Source organism: Lissotriton vulgaris, chromosome 5 (genome assembly GCF_964263255.1).
Source record: "Lissotriton vulgaris chromosome 5, aLisVul1.2, whole genome shotgun sequence".
Taxonomy (NCBI): Eukaryota; Metazoa; Chordata; class Amphibia; order Caudata; family Salamandridae; genus Lissotriton; species Lissotriton vulgaris.
This window is the reverse complement of record NC_141693.1, coordinates 1,947,969,350-1,947,985,722: the sequence shown is the minus strand read 5'-3', so window position 1 is coordinate 1,947,985,722 and position 16,373 is coordinate 1,947,969,350. Positions and strand designations below refer to the sequence as shown.

The following is a 16,373-nucleotide window of genomic DNA, read 5'->3' as shown; positions in this document are numbered from 1 at the left end:
TACACACTGAAGCAAATTACAATAATTTTGACTTGAGATGTAAGTCAGGCTTAATGTAACAAGTTGTTTGATACCTTGGAATGCCGACTTTGGTTGTACCCTTCTGGAGTTAGCACAGCTGAGGGGTTCAACGTGTAACCCTGTGCTCGCCAATTCGGCAACCAAGTCTTTCCGTAGTAAAAACTGTTGTTTTACATGTTTTACTGTCAGGGTATGCACAGTACCTGTCCTTCCTGTGTCATATATTGCACCCTGCCTTTAGGGCTCGAAAGGCCTGCTAGAGAGGTGATACACATGTCCGGGAGAAGTGGTGGCTTAATCATTGCATTCAATGGCAAAGTTGGGCTGGCACTGCACGACTACTCCACCAGTCTGCAGTGGTGGACTGGGGCACTTATTTTATTTGTGGGACCTCTAGGGTGGCACAATCAGTTCCACAAGTCCTGACGTACCCCTATAACTTACATGCCCTGGGTACCAGGGTACCATTTACTAGGGACTTACAGGTAAGTTAGCCACTTTCAAATGAGTTTAGCCGATTCGACATACACATAGTGGTCAGGGCACTGGCATTGAGGTCTGGTTATCAGGCCTTAGGTGCACTCAGAGTAAAAAAGAAAACAGCAGCATCATCCGAAAAACTTGGGAGTGACCATACAAAAAGAGGCATTTTCTTGCATTTAGAAAATGTATTTAAGAGTTTTATATAGCGAAGGTATCAGAGCACTTTACAACATTTATCATGAATCGATCGAATACAAAGACGATAACAGTAATAAATGAAATCATGCTGAATCCAGTTCAGGGGGGAGGGTGCAAAGGAACGAGACAAGAGGTAGGTGAAGTAGACGCCTTTCTTTTCAAAGTGACTATGTACATCAATGGGCAAGATTCTACATTAGGCAACAGCTATCCATTCGGAAAAGTTCAGATGAGGAAGAGGTCTATGAGCTGGCTTTTGAATTTTATAAAGGAGGGGTTCGTCCTAATGTGGACTGGGAAGGAGTTCCAGATTTTGGGCGCATATCCAGAGAAGGAGCGTGATAAGGTTTTTTGTTTGTGGCTTTTTGGAGGAATGAGAATTAGAGAGTTAGTGCTCCTGGGGTTCCTTGTCTGATCGTCCTTGGGAGAGTTTGGAGGCCAGGTAGGCAGGTTTACCTGTGTGCAATGCTTTGTGTGCGAGAAAGGCAGTGCTGAAGTTGGCACGCATTTCGATTGGGAGCCATTTTACCTCTGAGAACGGGAGAGATGAGTTAATATTTCTTTACTCCAGTGACCATCCTGGCTGCTGCATTTAGAGTTGTTTTGAGGGGAGCTAGGTCGGATTTTGCTGCGCCTGTGAGGGTTGCGTTCCCGTAATCCAATCTGGACAACACCAGGGATTAAAGTAGCCTGTTTGAGGTCATTGGGAGGGATGAAGGGTTGTATTTTGTTGAGTAGTTTTAGGTTGAAGAAGGCATTCTTTAAGGTGTTCTTGATATGCTTGACCATGTCTAAATATGGATCCAGAGTGATTCCCAGTGATTTTACTGAGTCGGCCGGGGTGAGACTGCATTTGGGGGTATCAATGGTTTTTAGCCTGTCTGTGATGTGGGGGTCTGGTCTTTGTTGGCTATGAGAAGGATTTCAGTTTTCTCTTGGTTGAGTTTCAGGTGGTTGAGGGACAGCCAGTGTTGGATTTCTCTTAAAGTGAAGTTTAGTCTCTGAATGTCATCAATGGAGGAAGTTTGTAGGTGGTTTCTGGGTATCGTCTGCTTATAGGTGAAAGGGGATGTTGACTTTTTTTAGTATGGTGGTGAGGGGCTCCATGTAGATGTTGAATAGTGACGGGTAGAGAGCCGATCCTTTTGGGGGGGTGGGGGGGTGTCACCTCTGCTTATGGGGAGCAGGTTAGAAATGCAGTTTTTAGGTCTCCCCTAGGGTAACGTGGATGCGCTACTCGCTCTGCGAGGGCTATAGTAATCGTTAAATTTCAGAAGTGGAGTTGAAGCCTCGGCCATCATTTTGGCGTCATCGTTCATGCTAAATGCTGGTTCTTGATTGCAAATGAGGCTTCTTTGTTACCGTCCTGTCTTCTGTGACGGCCCATTAGGACTCGATATTTTACACAGTGGTCTTTATCTGGTGGGCGAGCACTCTTTTTAAAATGTACACTGATGGGGACAACGGCGGCTGCAGCACTATGGGAAACTGCGCTTGTTTTTTTAAAATTTTAAGACTGAGTGCGGCGCCCGCTTCAGGGACACCGCACTCTATTTATTAATTTTTTTTAAACTGTACAACTGTTCGCGGCACAAGCTTCGGGGACACCGTGCTATTATTATTATCATTATTTTTTTCTCAAACTGTAAGACTGAGAGCGGCGCCCACTTCTGGGACATCGCGCTCGGTTTATGAATGAATTTTTTTAAACTGTAAGACTGAGCGCAGCGCACGCTTATGGGACACCGCGCTCGCTGCTACAAACTCTACAATGCTCTGCGGTGAAGGATAGACCTGCCTCAGTCTTTTAGTGCTCAGTGGAGGGTGGAGTTCGATCGTGCAGTGCGGACAGGACATTATTTTTTTTTTTTTTAATTTTGATTCGATTTTGTCTGCCAACACAGCATATCAATTCCAGGCACAAACATAGAGCTGAGCATTGTATCCAAACATCAGAGACATTTTTTAATATTACAATTTCACAAGTGTACATCTTTACAACATTGGAGAGCAAACCTTTTCCAGTTATTCCGGGGTCCACAGTCTTCTTCTGAATCTGTGCTACTGTCATCGCGGTCTGATGGCGGTTCACAAATATTACCCCTGATTTTTGTCCATTTCCTTGGGCAAACCTGTTACTGAACACTGCCCTCTCCGCCACAATGGCGGCGTCCATGTCGTTACCCCATGCTGTTAAAGTAGGTCTTTCTGCTCTTCCCCACCTTTGCGCTATATTCCTCTTGGCCACCATCATACTCATTCTAACCCAACTTTGTCCTGTACGTATAAGTTCATTTGGTTCCCATATGTTTAACAAGCAACGTCTGGGTTCAGGTAACAGCGATACCCCTTCTGACTGAGACATAGTCCTTAGCACTTGCGTCCAATAGTCGGCTATTTGGGGACAATCCCATATAGTGTGGTATAAGGTCCCTTCCTCCCCGCATCCTCTCAGGCAGTAGGGATGATCTGCTCGCCCTTTTTTATGTAGGGTGTGCCTTGTGTAGTAGGATCGGTGTACGATGCGTAATTGTGCCAATCTGAGGCGCGAGGGAAAGCCCACCTCTTTTAGGGACGCTAGTGCTTCCTGCCACTCCGAGTCATCACTTTCACCAATGTCATGAGTCTATTTTTCCCATAGGGTTCCCATCAGGTCAGGCAGGTTAGGGAGGTCGCCTTCTTTGGCTTGTAGTCTGTTAATATTCTGTCCTCTAGAGGGGATGCTTCTGGGACTTCTGAACCAGGCAGAAGCACTGTCACTAGGGCATGTCGAATCTGTGTGTATCGAAACATTTCAGAGGGGCCTAAACTGTATTGCTCCCGTAGCGTGGTAAAGGAAATCACTTCCCCTTTTTAGGTTTCGCCTGGCGATCCGCTGCGCAGCAGCGTTCGTGCAGGCGAAATCTTTTGAGAACAGTCTGGGGCTTTGCTCAGCCTCTCTGTTCCATTGGCTAGCTCCATAAATGGAGGCTAGCCATTGGAACAGAGACGCGTCACTCATTCCCCAAGCAGATTTGTGGCCGTTCCGGCGATTTTTACTCATCCTGCCCATTTTCGTGCGTCATGCGGCTGTTTTTTTTCGTATCGGCATGTTGGTTTCATTTCCAACGTGTGCTTTGCAGGGGTGGGCTGCGCGATTTCACTTTCCAAGAGTTGCTAGCAGGTAAGCGGCATATTTTACTCCCGTTCCCGCCCCCCCTCCCGCTGTCCGTGAGCCCGTTCCCGCCCCCCCCCCGCTGTCCGTGTGCCCGCCCCCTCCCGCTGTCTGTGTGCCCTTCCCCCCCTCCTGTTGTCCATGAGCCCGTCCCCCTTCCCGCTGTCCGTGAGCCCGTCCCCCTCCTGCTGTCCGTGAGCCCGTCCCCCCTCCAGCTGTCCGTGAGCCCGTACCCCCTCCAGCTGTCCGTGAGCCCGTACCCCCTCCAGCTGTCCGTGAGCCCGCCCCCCCTCCCGCTGCCCGTGAGCCCGTCCCCCCTCCCGCTGTCCGTGAGCCCGTCCCCCCTCCCGCTGTCCGTGAGCCCGTCCTAGCTGTTTCCTGTTATTCTGCGCGAGGCATTTTCCCCGATTGGCCTAGCACTCTCCATGTGACTATTTATACTGTATAACCATTTTTCTTGTGCCCCCTGCAATGTATTTGTCCACTGGATGAGTTTTATACCATGTTTCTCCAAACACACCACAAACAAAAGAGATGAGCACTCCCTTCTGACCAGGGTATTGGAGGACTGATCGTTAATGGCACTGCACTCGTGGGCCAGGATCCTACCAACTCTGTGTTGAAATCCAATGAGTGCACTCTAGCTGTGGTCCTTCGTTTGAGCCTTTCCCCCACATGTTGCTAGTCATGGGTTATGTTTTGAGTGCTTCAGTCTGTGCAAGTATATATGTGTTTGTGTGTGCAGAGTAAGCAAGACACTATGTGGCAAGGCATGGTGGTGTTTATTTTTTCTTTGAGGCATGCAAAACTCGTTGGATATGGTTTACTGGGTTGTTTCCATGATATCCCCCACACCCTACCCCGCTATATAGTTTTGTGAAAGTGTATGTGTCATGCATGTATAGAGTTAGCTGGGCCTTGCTCGCTGTTCTCCTGGTCATTATTGCCCATGTCTTCTTCCAGGGCAGGAGACCACAGCAGGCAGTTGTCATGTCAGGTTAGACTACAGGAGTTTGTTGTTTTTAGGGCTACTCAAGTATGTTATAGCTTGCTCCAATATACTCTGAGCTCTGTGACCACATTTATCCTGAGCCTCTCTATTTGACTCCAACTTGATCTCTGTGATTACAGGTGGCTCCCAAGGGGAAACAAAATCTGGTTCAGAAGCCTCGTCATCTACCATGGAGCATCCCAGGGAGATGGTCAGCGTTCCCTTCAGTCTTGCTTCTCAAGCTATAGGCTACAGTACTGAACCTGTTGGCAGCAAGTGGTGATCCTGACGAGTAGGAGTGATGTACTTGACATGAAGCACCCATGTCAGCCGTTGGTTAGTCGTGGTGTGCCCCATTCGTAGTCGCCACAGGACCAACAATGAGACCATTAGCCATGCTTATTCCTGAATGGCAAACGTGTCTGTCCTTTCTCCTAGCTTAATATAGCCTTATAGCCCACCGTAGAGGGCTATACCGGCTATTAAAGGCCCTCTCCAGCGTTAAAGGCCCCGAGCCGAAGGCGAGGGCCTTTAACAAGGGAGAGGGACTTTAATAACGGTATAGCCCATCTACGAAGGGCTATAAGGCTATTAGAACATTCTGTCACTAGAGGACAGAATGTTCTAACAAAAAAAACAAAGCCTTTTGGGAGCATGAGGGGATTGGAATCCCCTCAGGTTCCCTGAAGCCTTTGTTCACAGCCAGAGCTGTGAACAAAAACATTGGAATGTTGGAGCTCCAGGCTTACACCAGCCATTATAAGCCCAGAGCACTCCATTGTTTACAATGGAGCTCCCAACATTCCAATGTTCTAATATAGCCTTATAGCCCGCCGTAGAGGGCTATACCGGCTATTAAAGGCCCTTTAAGTTCGCCGTTCTGAGACGACAACTATTGGGAGTACCGTTTACAGTTATTTTTCATTAGTTTTCTGTGGCCCTGAATTCAGTGCCCATGCTCAAGTCATTCACAACATCTCTCTGGTGCCTGGCTGCAACAGGGTACAATTTGTGACAAATATAACTTTTAGAATTCTTGTGTGGGCCAGTGACAGACAAACTTTTTCCCAGCCATTTGGTTGCAGTCTAGTGAGACTCCTAAATCTGCTTCAAGCAGGTCAACAGCTAGAGGGTTACTAAAGCACAAGCAAAAAACAACTTTATATTGACACAATGATTTAGAGCACAACTTCAAAGTTGGAAATACAGTGAAGGTCAAACGTCTAGGAAGAGCCGCGCCAAAATTGATTCACCAGTCACTTCGGAACTAGTAATGCCTCCTTTCTGCGAAGTTGTTTTACTGACTGTCTGGCTGCCTGGATCTTCCTGGCTCCCAGTAGTGGTGCTGGGCACTGGTAGTGAAACTGGTCTGCTTGATTTCATTGACACAAGGGAGATGCAGGAATGGAATTGGTGCCATCCCAGTTATCTTCATGTTCTTGTACCTGCGTTCCAACAGGTCATCCTGTTGATTTTTCGAATGCCAGGTAAACTTTTTGCGCGAGGAACACTCACTTAGCACCTATCTCTCTTGTTTCTTTACCGCTGACAGGAAGGTAGCCAAGTAAAGCTGCAACGTTCTCCTTTTTACTTAGTTCCTGTATATCATTCGGAAGTCTGAATATTGACTATCATGCTCACACTATTGATGTTTCCGATGAAAACCCCTATTGTGGCCTATTAGAGATGTATTGGCTTTGCCAATTTTTACTGTACAGTAATGAGGCTGCTGTCCAGAATGGCTAAAAGTTAGAAGAAAAAAAGCACCGACATGGCCAGCACCGACCGTTAGGGTCAGTGATCCGCTTTCTTAGTATAGAATTATTCTCTGCCTTCAAAACAAAACAAAAAAGAATTATCTACTGTCTGAGCTAAAGTTTATTGTTTTGGCACAGCATGAAGAAGAGCAGGGAGTGCAGTGCTTTTTGCATCTTTGTAGCATCTTGACACCAAATGGCATTATTTTTGGGCACTTGTTTTCTGGTGAGACAGGAGGGGGCACGCAATGAAGAGAGAGAGAGAGGGTGAGAGGTGGAGAGGGGTAAATCATTTGTGTCTGCCTAAGGGGAGATCTGTGTGTGAGTGGGTATGTGTGTGTGGGTCTGTGTGTGTGTGGGTCTGTGTGTGTGTGTGGCTCTGTGTGTGTGGTTCTGTGTGTGTGTGTGTAGCTCTGTTGGTGTGTGTGTGTGGCTCTGTTGGTGTGTGTGGGGCTCTATTGGTGTGTGTGGGGCTCTGTTGGTGTGTGTGGGGCTCTGTTGGTGTGTGTGGGGCTATGTTGGTGTGTGTGGGGCTCTGTTGGTGTGTGTGGGGCTCTGTTGGTGTGTGTGGGGCTCTGTTGGTGTGTGTGGGTCTCTGTTGGTGTGTGTGGGTCTCTGTTGGTGTGTGTGGGTCTCTGTTGGTGTGTGTGGGTCTCTGTTGGTGTGTGTGGGTCTCTGTTGGTGTGTGGGGGTCTCTGTTGGTGTGTGGGGGTCTCTGTTGGTGTGTGTGGGTCTCTGTTGGTGTGTGTGGGTCTCTGTTGGTGTGTGTGGGTCTCTGTTGGTGTGTGTGGGTCTCTGTTGGTGTGTGGGGGTCTCTGTTGGTGTGTGTGGGTCTCTGTTGGTGTGTGTGGGTCTCTGTTGGTGTGTGTGGGTCTCTGTTGGTGTGTGTGGGTCTCTGTTGGTGTGTGTGGGTCTCTGTTGGTGTGTGTGGGTCTCTGTTGGTGTGTGTGGGTCTCTGTTGGTGTGTGTGGGTCTCTGTGTGTGTGTGGGTCTCTGTGTGTGTGTGTGTGGGTCTGTGTGTTTTTGTGTGGCATTTGCCAGAGATTAAACTATTGGCATTGTAAATGACAATGCCATGTATTTATCTGTTTTCAAAATCAACATATAAATACAAATTTTGTCATTTACAATGCCAATAGCTCAATCTTTTCAAAAGGCGAAACCATTGCATTGTAAATGCTTGTTGCCACATGTCTCTGATCGTGGAGTTCCCAATCTCATCCCAGCGATCGAAGCCTTTACAGTGTCTGAGTTTCCCCAGCCGCTTCAGATCCCACAGTGGAGTTAGCTGCGTCAGTACCCCCCTGCCATCCAAGCTTTGCCTGAGCCATGTGCCACAGTCCAAGCGTATGACGCAGTGGTCCAAACTTTGCCAGTGATCATTTTTTATCGTAGAGGGGAGCTAGCACATCTGCCACTCCTAACTGTGCTCTCTCTGCCTTCAGTGCCGGTTCTGAGTGCGGAAGATGGACCCATTGATTAATTACTTTTAACTGTGCCGCCTAATAATACAGATGAATATCCGGTAGTGCTATCCCCCCGTCGTACCAACCTCGCACCAGCTTTGCTTGCGCTATACGTGCCAGCTAGCGCCCCAGAGAAGATTGAACACTTGTGCCGCAATGGCTTTGAATTATGAGCACTGCACTGGGTAAAGGGCGTTTTCCAGAATATACAAAAAACGTGGCAAGGCCATCATTTTAAAAAGCGCTGCCTTTCCCAGCAGGGTTAGCAGCAGCGTGTCGTAATGTCGGATGTCTCGCTTGAGACGCTCTAGCGGCGGTTGTAGATTCAGGATATGAAAATCGTTTGTATCAGCTGTGACGTGGATCCCTAAGTACTTGAACGTATTTTCCGCCGTCCTTAGTGGGCAAGTGTCCGGAAGGCGAGGAGGTGGGCCATGTAGCACGTACATGGTAGACTTGGACCAATTGATGGTGTACCCCGATGCTCTTCCGTAGGCCGTGCAAACATCTAAAAGGCTGATTATAGAACGCCTAGGGGAGGTCAAATACAGCAGGATGTCCTCGGCGTAAAGGGAAATTTTATCCTCCCAGGTGCTCCAACACCAATGCAAATAGTAACGGTGACAATGGGCAGCCTTGTCGTGTGCCTCTTGCCAGGGAGAAGTCTTCTGAAATGTGGCCATTAGCAGTGAAATGCGCCATTGGTTTAGTGTAGTGTAATTCGATCCATGCACAGAACTTCTGACCGAACCCTAAATGGGGCAGCACCGCAAATAGAAAGGGCCTGTGAACCATGTTGAATGCCATTTGTGCATCCAGTGTAAGTATCACTGCCGGTTCTAGCACGTATTCTGTGCGGGCAAGCACTCCGTGTAATCTCCATAAATTAAGTGCAGTGCTCCTACCGGGCATAAAGCACGGTGAATGCGCTTCGACAGGTGCGGCGTGAGCCTTATTGCCACAGTTTAGTGAGGATTTTATCCTCTGCGTTTATGAGAGAAATACGTTGGTAGGAGGTGCATTAATCTGCTGGCTTTCCAGGTTTCCGAATAGCTATTATGGTGGCTGTGTGGTGGTCTGGTGGTGGTTCTCCTGTTTTTAAACTTTTGGTGAACATACAGAGCAGGTGCGGTGCGAGGGAGCCAGCCATTTTTTTATAAAGCTCAATTGGTATGCCATTTGGCCCTGCCGCCTTGCCCGACTGCAATGCCCTAATGGCTGTGTGCACCTCATCCTCCGTGAGGTCATGTTCCATTTCTTGCGCTTTTTCAGGGGTCAATTTTGGGCATTGCAAGGTCCTTTATATACGTCATCGCCTCCTCCTCTGATATTGTCGAGTCTGAGGAGTATACCTTCTGGAAGTGTCGTGCCAGCATGTGCACTATTGTGTGCGGTTCCGTCATAAGTTGCCCTTGCCCTGTGCTAAGCTGCGCTATCTATCTGTTCCTTGCATCTCGTTTGTCAAGCCATGCCAGGCGCCTCCCTGCCTTGTCACCAATGTCATATAGTCTGTGTTGCGTGTTCGCTAGTTGTTGCCTGGTCAGTTCCGTCAGGTATTCCCTGTGTCATCTCTGTGTGAGGTGCAAGCTGTGAGACGGGTCTGGGGTTGGGTTTTGATTGTGCCGGGCTTCTGTAATGGTTAATTCTGACTCCAAGGTCTGTAATTCTCCCTGCCCCTCCAGTTTATTTGTTACTATGGAGGATATTTCTTGTCCCCGGAGGACTGTCTTATATGCCTCCCATAAAGTGACGTATGAGGTCACAGACCCCACATTCTCCTGAAAATAGTGTTTTGTTACCCTCTGTAGCTCCCTCCCAATCTTGTGATTTTGAAGATAGCCAGGGCGTATCGGAGAAGTCCAGCGCCTTTTCTGTTGATGGTGTGTATAGCTGAGAAGCAATGGGTAGTGGTCAAAGATGCCCAGTGGCCTGATCTCTATATTGCTGATATTAGAGAGACTACCCAGTGAGCCCAGAAAGTAATCTATTCTAGTGAGGCTGCTATGGACATTAGAATAATATGTGTACTGTCTTTCCGCGGGGTCGCATTTTCTCCAAACATCTATCAGTCCCATTGCATCTAAAAAACTTTCCAGACAGGACACCCCCGCTGTGCCAGTCCTCAGAGGGAATCGGTCTAACGAGTCATCCGCTACTGAGTTAAAGTCCCCACCAATGAGTAGTTCCCCTGTTGGCAGCCCAAGCAGGAACGCACTTAGTTCCGGGAAGGTTACTGTGTGTAACGCTGGGGGCATGTAAACTGAAACAATATTGAGGTGTCTCCCTTCTCATTGCGTATGGATGGCGGTGAATCTCTCTGCCGTATCAGATTTAACTTATTTTATTATTAGTGGAAATTGTTTGTTTATCAAGATGCCCACTCCCCTGGAGTCTGAGGTAAAATCGGAGTGAGCCACCAATTTGTAGCCCCATCTGTCCATTGCCTTGCTAGACAGGCCTGTAAGATGAGTCTCTTTCAGTAATACCACTGCTGGGCCCATCCTTTTTATGCATTGGAGAACCAGGCCACGTTTTATTTTATCGCCCAGTCCGTGCACATTCCATGTGAGTACGGAGAGGGACGGCATCATGGTGCCAGAGGCCCCCTAGGAGTTAGTCTGCGGTTCGTCTCCCATTGTGACATTGAGAAGATCTATTAGTGTCTGTGATGTGTCCCATGCCCAAGCCTATTTGGAGTGCTGTGTGTGTGGAGACTGTGCAGCCACATCTATGCTTGAACATAACATGATCACAATCAAAAAACTTGAACTTGGTCCCCGCCCCCAAACCCCCCTCCCTGCTTCCATGCCTAGCGGACCCAAAACTGCCCGTCGCCCCAACTTAGCAGAGTGCTTAAGACCCCAACCCTTAAACTTAGCCTACAAGTGTGTACGGGGGGTGAGATCCAAGGAAGACCTATCCTTCTCCAAGTCCCAGAGTCCTTAAACTGACAGTAGTTATGTTGCCTTCAGCAGAGTGAAGTGAGCCAGAGCTGAAATCTGCGTATACACCCCTTATAGAAACCAAAAAAAAAGTACTTTCCGTATTTGTCACTCATGAGTCTTTGTCCCGTTGCAGCGCCTCCGTCTCCTCTTGTTCCACGTCCCCCGGTGCGCCATCTCGATCGGGTTGCCGTTGGTGTCCTTGCGCTCGCCCGGACCCTTCCGCCAGTCGCCATCCTTCAAGCCAGTCATTTGCCTCCTCTGGTGTATCGAAAAACCAAGTTTTGCCACCTGCCACTACACGAAGCCTAGCCAGAAAGAGCATAGAGTATGGTATTTCACGAGATTTCAGCATCTTTTTAACCTCCAGGAAACTTCTGCGGCGTGCAACAACCGTTGCTGTATAATCCAGAAAAAAGGAAATCACCGAGTTTTGCACACGGATAGGCGGTACTACCCGGGCCGTTTGAAGTATAGTGTTTATCCCAATAGCTGAATATTCGGACCAGCACCGGTCGCGGGGGCTCCAGGCCTGGGCCTACCTCCTGGTACTCTGTGAGCTCTTTCCACAGAGAAAAAATTCGACAGTCCTTTGGGTTGTAGTCGGCCCTTTATAAGTTCTTCTATATAGAGATCCATGCGGGCCCCCCTTCACTTTCCGGCAGGCCCGTGATTTGGACGTTGTTCCGGCGAGAGCGTCCCTCTTGTTCGTCCAGCTTAGCCGCCATTCTTTTATTATCTGTTTCCAATTGCGCCACCTTCTTTTTTAGCAGAGTATTATCTTTAGTAAGCGTAGTCACTTGTTCCACTTCAGATACTCTGGCGGACATTTTCTGGAAATCTGCTCTCAGGAATGTGACATCTGTGGAGATCGTCCCGACCGTTGTTTGCACTTGATGTAGGGCCGCCATAACATCTACAAACGTGACCTTGGGGCCATTTTCTTCCTCTGGATCTTTACCTCCCGCATTTCTGCGTTCCGGCAGTGGGGGGCAGTGTTTTGTACATGCAAATTTGTCCAATTTGCTTTGCTGGGCCCCCATGGGTGTCGTCCACCGCCGCCGCACAGCCACCGCGGCCACTGCCGCCAACACCTTCACAGGTACCGCCCAGCCACCGCTCACGTCCGTCGCCCCTACTCCCCACTGCTCACCAAGCCTCGTCGCCGACGGGACGCCAAAATCGAGTCCCCGGCTGTATGCGTGGTTGTAGACCGCTTTCTTCTTTTGACGATACGGCTCCGCACCAACCACAGGGAGCCTTCTACCTGGTAACAATCTGCTCCGCTCTAACTCCGGAGTACGATTCTGGACTCGGGATATACTTTTTGTCACAGATTAATGTCCGGATTTGCTTGGGAGGTAGTCTCACTCCTGGAGCTTCACAATGCTGCGGCCATCGTGTTCGGCTGCTAGCCACGCCCCCCGGACAGGACATTTTAAGGAATATGTTCCAAGGTGCCAGTTTGTGCCAGGTGCACCATTTCACCAGTAAAACAACCCAAGACACTCGTACAGTAATCCAGAAAGAATAATCCAATGATGAGAAAGCTTCAAAAATTGAGGTTTGATAATGTCACAGCTCTGATCACCTGTGTAGAAGGAGCACAGGCCTCCCGTTACCCACACCAGGCGAGTGCCACCATGCTACACCCGCTGCAGAGCCAAACACAGGCACTGCACACTGCATCACCCACCTCAAAGCTCGGCGAATCACTGAATGTCACACTGCATCATCTCGACTCCATCTTTTAAACATCGACTTTGATGCTTTCAAAAAGTCAAGTATTGGAAATATTTCTTATGCGCCTCCTCTGCATACGTTCCAAGAACTGAACACGTCCAGGCAGCCTTCTGGTACAACAGACCCCCGACGTGCCTCCAAACCCAGGCATTTCTGGAGCTGCAAATCATTCTCAGACAGTTTTGGACATCTTCGGGCTTATCGCACGAATCTCCTCTGCAGAATGTCTCCATTGATGGCTCACCCGAGCCCCCATAACACACTTACATCCCGCAAGGCACCGCGTGCAGCAGCTACATCAGCTTTGCCTTTGCCAATCACATGCAGCTTTTAAAAACCAAGTATTTGCAATGCACTTGAACCCGCATTTATGCACGTTTAAGCTATTGGCATTGTAAATGACAATGCCTTTTATTTCGGGTTCAAAAACCGAAACATAAAAAAAGGCATTGTCATTTACAATTTCAAAAGCTCACACTAGCGTAAAGATGAGACCTATTGCATTGCAAATGCTTGTTAATTTTTATTCTTTGGGTGCGGTTCTGCAAAAAGGAGGCAAACCATTGCTGGACCACCTCTTCTGCTCAAAGTCGTTCTTGGGGTACATGGATTAGCAATTTGTGGTCCACCATGTCGAAGGCTGTCGATTGATCCAGGAGTGTGAGCAGACCACATCGGTCCTTGTCTAGTGATTTGTAGATATCATCTATGACATTCAGGATCGCTGACTTAGTGCTGCAACTTTTCTGCAGCACGATTGATAAGGGTCTAGAAGGTTATTTCCATCAATGTGTTGGGTAAGTTGCAGGCGAACACATCTTTCCAGGATTTTGTCTAAGAATGGGAGATTGGAGAAGGCCTAAAGTTATTGAGATCGTTTGGGTCAGGGTCCTGTTTTTTCAGGAATGGCGTGACTTGTCCAATTTTGATACCAAAACTGGGGTGTGGCTTCAAAGCAGTAAGGCCTTGCCTTAATAACTGTTACACAAAAAACTGCCAGTACTGCCTATCTATGTTATGGGAAATTCAACAAGGACATATTGGCTCTCAAACAATATGTACCATAGACCTTTTGTTTAGTTTGAAATGAATCAATTTTACTTTTTTTCACATAGCAAAACAATTTCAAAGTTTTTGTTTCTCTATTTTTACATTCTTGAAAATTTACATTTGCACCATTGAAAAAAGAAATCACTCAGCTTCACTCGTTCTGCACATTCATTCAAGCATTCACAACTACCATGCACAAGTGTTCCCAAAAAATCATACACTCTATACATATTTCAAACGAAAGTTTTTACATTAACAGCCATGGAAACTGTTCACAATATTCATAAAATCACACTTTTTGAAGAATGTAAAAACAGAGAAACAAAAACTTTGAAATTGTATTGCTATGTGAAAAAAAGAAAAAGGTAAAATTGATTCATTTCAGACTAAACAAAAGGTCTATGGTACATATTATTTGAGAGTCAATATGTCCTTGTTGAATTTCCCATATCAACATAGATAGGCAGTACTGGCAGTTTTTTTGTGTAACACTTGTCCAATTTTGAGGCATTCAGGCATGACCCTGGTTCTCCGGGAACTGTTTATAATCATGGTCCAGAGCGGGGCTAGGGTGAGTTTTAGCTTCTAAGCCAGTTGTGCAGGGATGGGGTCCGGGAAGTGTGACGAGGGTTTGGCGCTGGTAACCATTTTAATTATCTCGGTTTCAGAGATGGAGATGAAGGATTTCCAGTTGTTAGGGGGGGTGCCTGGTTGGGTTGTTATCTTCTTTGATGGGGTACGGGCTTCCATTGGGTGGCCGGCGGTGTAGAATATACTACACACCATGTGTAAGCAAGCGTACTTCCGCACCTTGTTAGAGATGTTAAACAGAGCGAGTACTTCGTCCATGCTACTTGCCTATTTTCAATAACACAAAGATTAGACCTCTATCATACACATCTTAAAAGTTACCTGTGACCGATCACCAAAACAAATTAAAAAACTAATTATATTGTGACTAATGGAAAAAGAGGGATATGGCAAGCACATGAGAACACTAATAGGACCAGATTGTTTAATAGTTACAAGAGAAATAGCCAAATTCTGGCTGTCACGGACCACACCAACAGTGCGATCATAGCCTACGGGGCAAGGACATATTGGAGAAATCTGTGTATTTATTAAGAGATTGCCAGTATAAGCACACCACAATCCAGGACTTAGGGACCGATTTCTTTGGCCTATGCATTTGAAATTATTTTTAATAGTGCCTGATAAAAATTGCATCACCTTTAATATAAGCGAATAGTGCAATGGGTGTACAACGTGTTAACACCCATCTGCGTTTTATGTTTTACTGTTTTGATGTATCCTAAAACAAGAAAGTTATAACAAAAACAGAATGACTTTTTCACCATCATATGGGGGTAAGCATGTGAACAACGCATTTATGTATTTAGTCACTGCCATCTCACCTCTTCAGACATTAGGTGTTTCTGAACAATATGCTATCCATGGTGTAACCACTTAGTCATTATTTTGCTTGTTAGGGAAGTTTTGAGTCTCCCATGTGACATGATGTTGTCGGTTAGCCCATCCACCCTGGGCTGTCAGCTTCCAAAATCCAAAAGTATCTTTTTAACAGGTTTGCTAATTGACCTCTTCACAAATTGAGCAGTAAACTACCAGAAAAAAAGTGTTTAGAGGCCTTGTTAGGAGTAGGAAAATGCTACAATATTTCATCTTGGCCGCATTATAGTGAAACAAATACCATCATCATAAATGTGTTTCTAGGATTTATTTTACCTGAGACACACCAGAATGATTACTGTAGTAATGTTCAGAGTAAAACCGCTGCACCTGTCCCCTCTCACCTATTGACAGAAAGGAGGCAAATGTTAAACACAATCCATCTTATGCCAATCTGAGCAACACTCTGAAAGAAATGTGCAGATTACCTGAGAAAGATATTGAGCCTTCATCGTCTGGGTTGGTGCATATGTTGTGATTGTAGGCGGCAGATGGAAGTTTTTGTTCCAAAGGTTTAACAAGTATAGACTCTGCAGCAGTCAAACGAGGAGTCAGCTCCCACACTTTCTGAGAAGTATCCAACTGAAAATAGAAACATGCTCCATTGAAATCCCTTACACTCTCACAAGAGCGATAGTTATCTTACCCTCCGCGAAAATAGTAAATTCCCAAGCAGAAGCTGTGCAACATAACATCATAATGGTGCCCGTATATCTCTGGGTCTGGATCTAGCAGGCAGCATACTGGCATAAAATCCTACAATATTGTTATAGGTTACCACATGTCTACACCAACCCTCTCCTAGGGTAGATGGTCGCTGAATCCAGCGAAGGGCTACCTCTCTTCTGGATAATAGTATGAGCAACTGCACAAGACGCTGTGTGTGATTTTGGCAATTTTGCAACATATCCCAAAACTATATCAGCAGTGGCGGGGACATCCTGCCTGGGGTTTCAAAAGATCTCAGCGAACACTGTACTCCAGTTAGCAATGCCAGATGAAAAAAGGTAGAATGAGGTTGACAGCAATGGGAACATTCATGAAGCCTAGTGTTATCACATCAGTGTACTCCTATATGAGTGTAACACAGCCTTCTTC

At 46.9% G+C, this 16,373-nt stretch overlaps 1 protein-coding gene across 1 annotated transcript in view; it reads right to left on the bottom strand.

The window, feature by feature from the left end:
- PRRC2A (proline rich coiled-coil 2A) overlaps nt 1-16,373 on the bottom strand; it is a 1,005,169-nt gene that overhangs the window by 214,416 nt on the left and 774,380 nt on the right. The window contains exons 15-16 of the mRNA XM_086919885.1: nt 15,704-15,857; nt 15,552-15,619 (exon numbers count right to left, since the gene is read on the bottom strand). Of these exons, the coding sequence (XP_086776011.1) occupies nt 15,552-15,619; nt 15,704-15,857 (222 nt within the window). The remainder of the gene's footprint in view (nt 1-15,551; nt 15,620-15,703; nt 15,858-16,373) is intronic.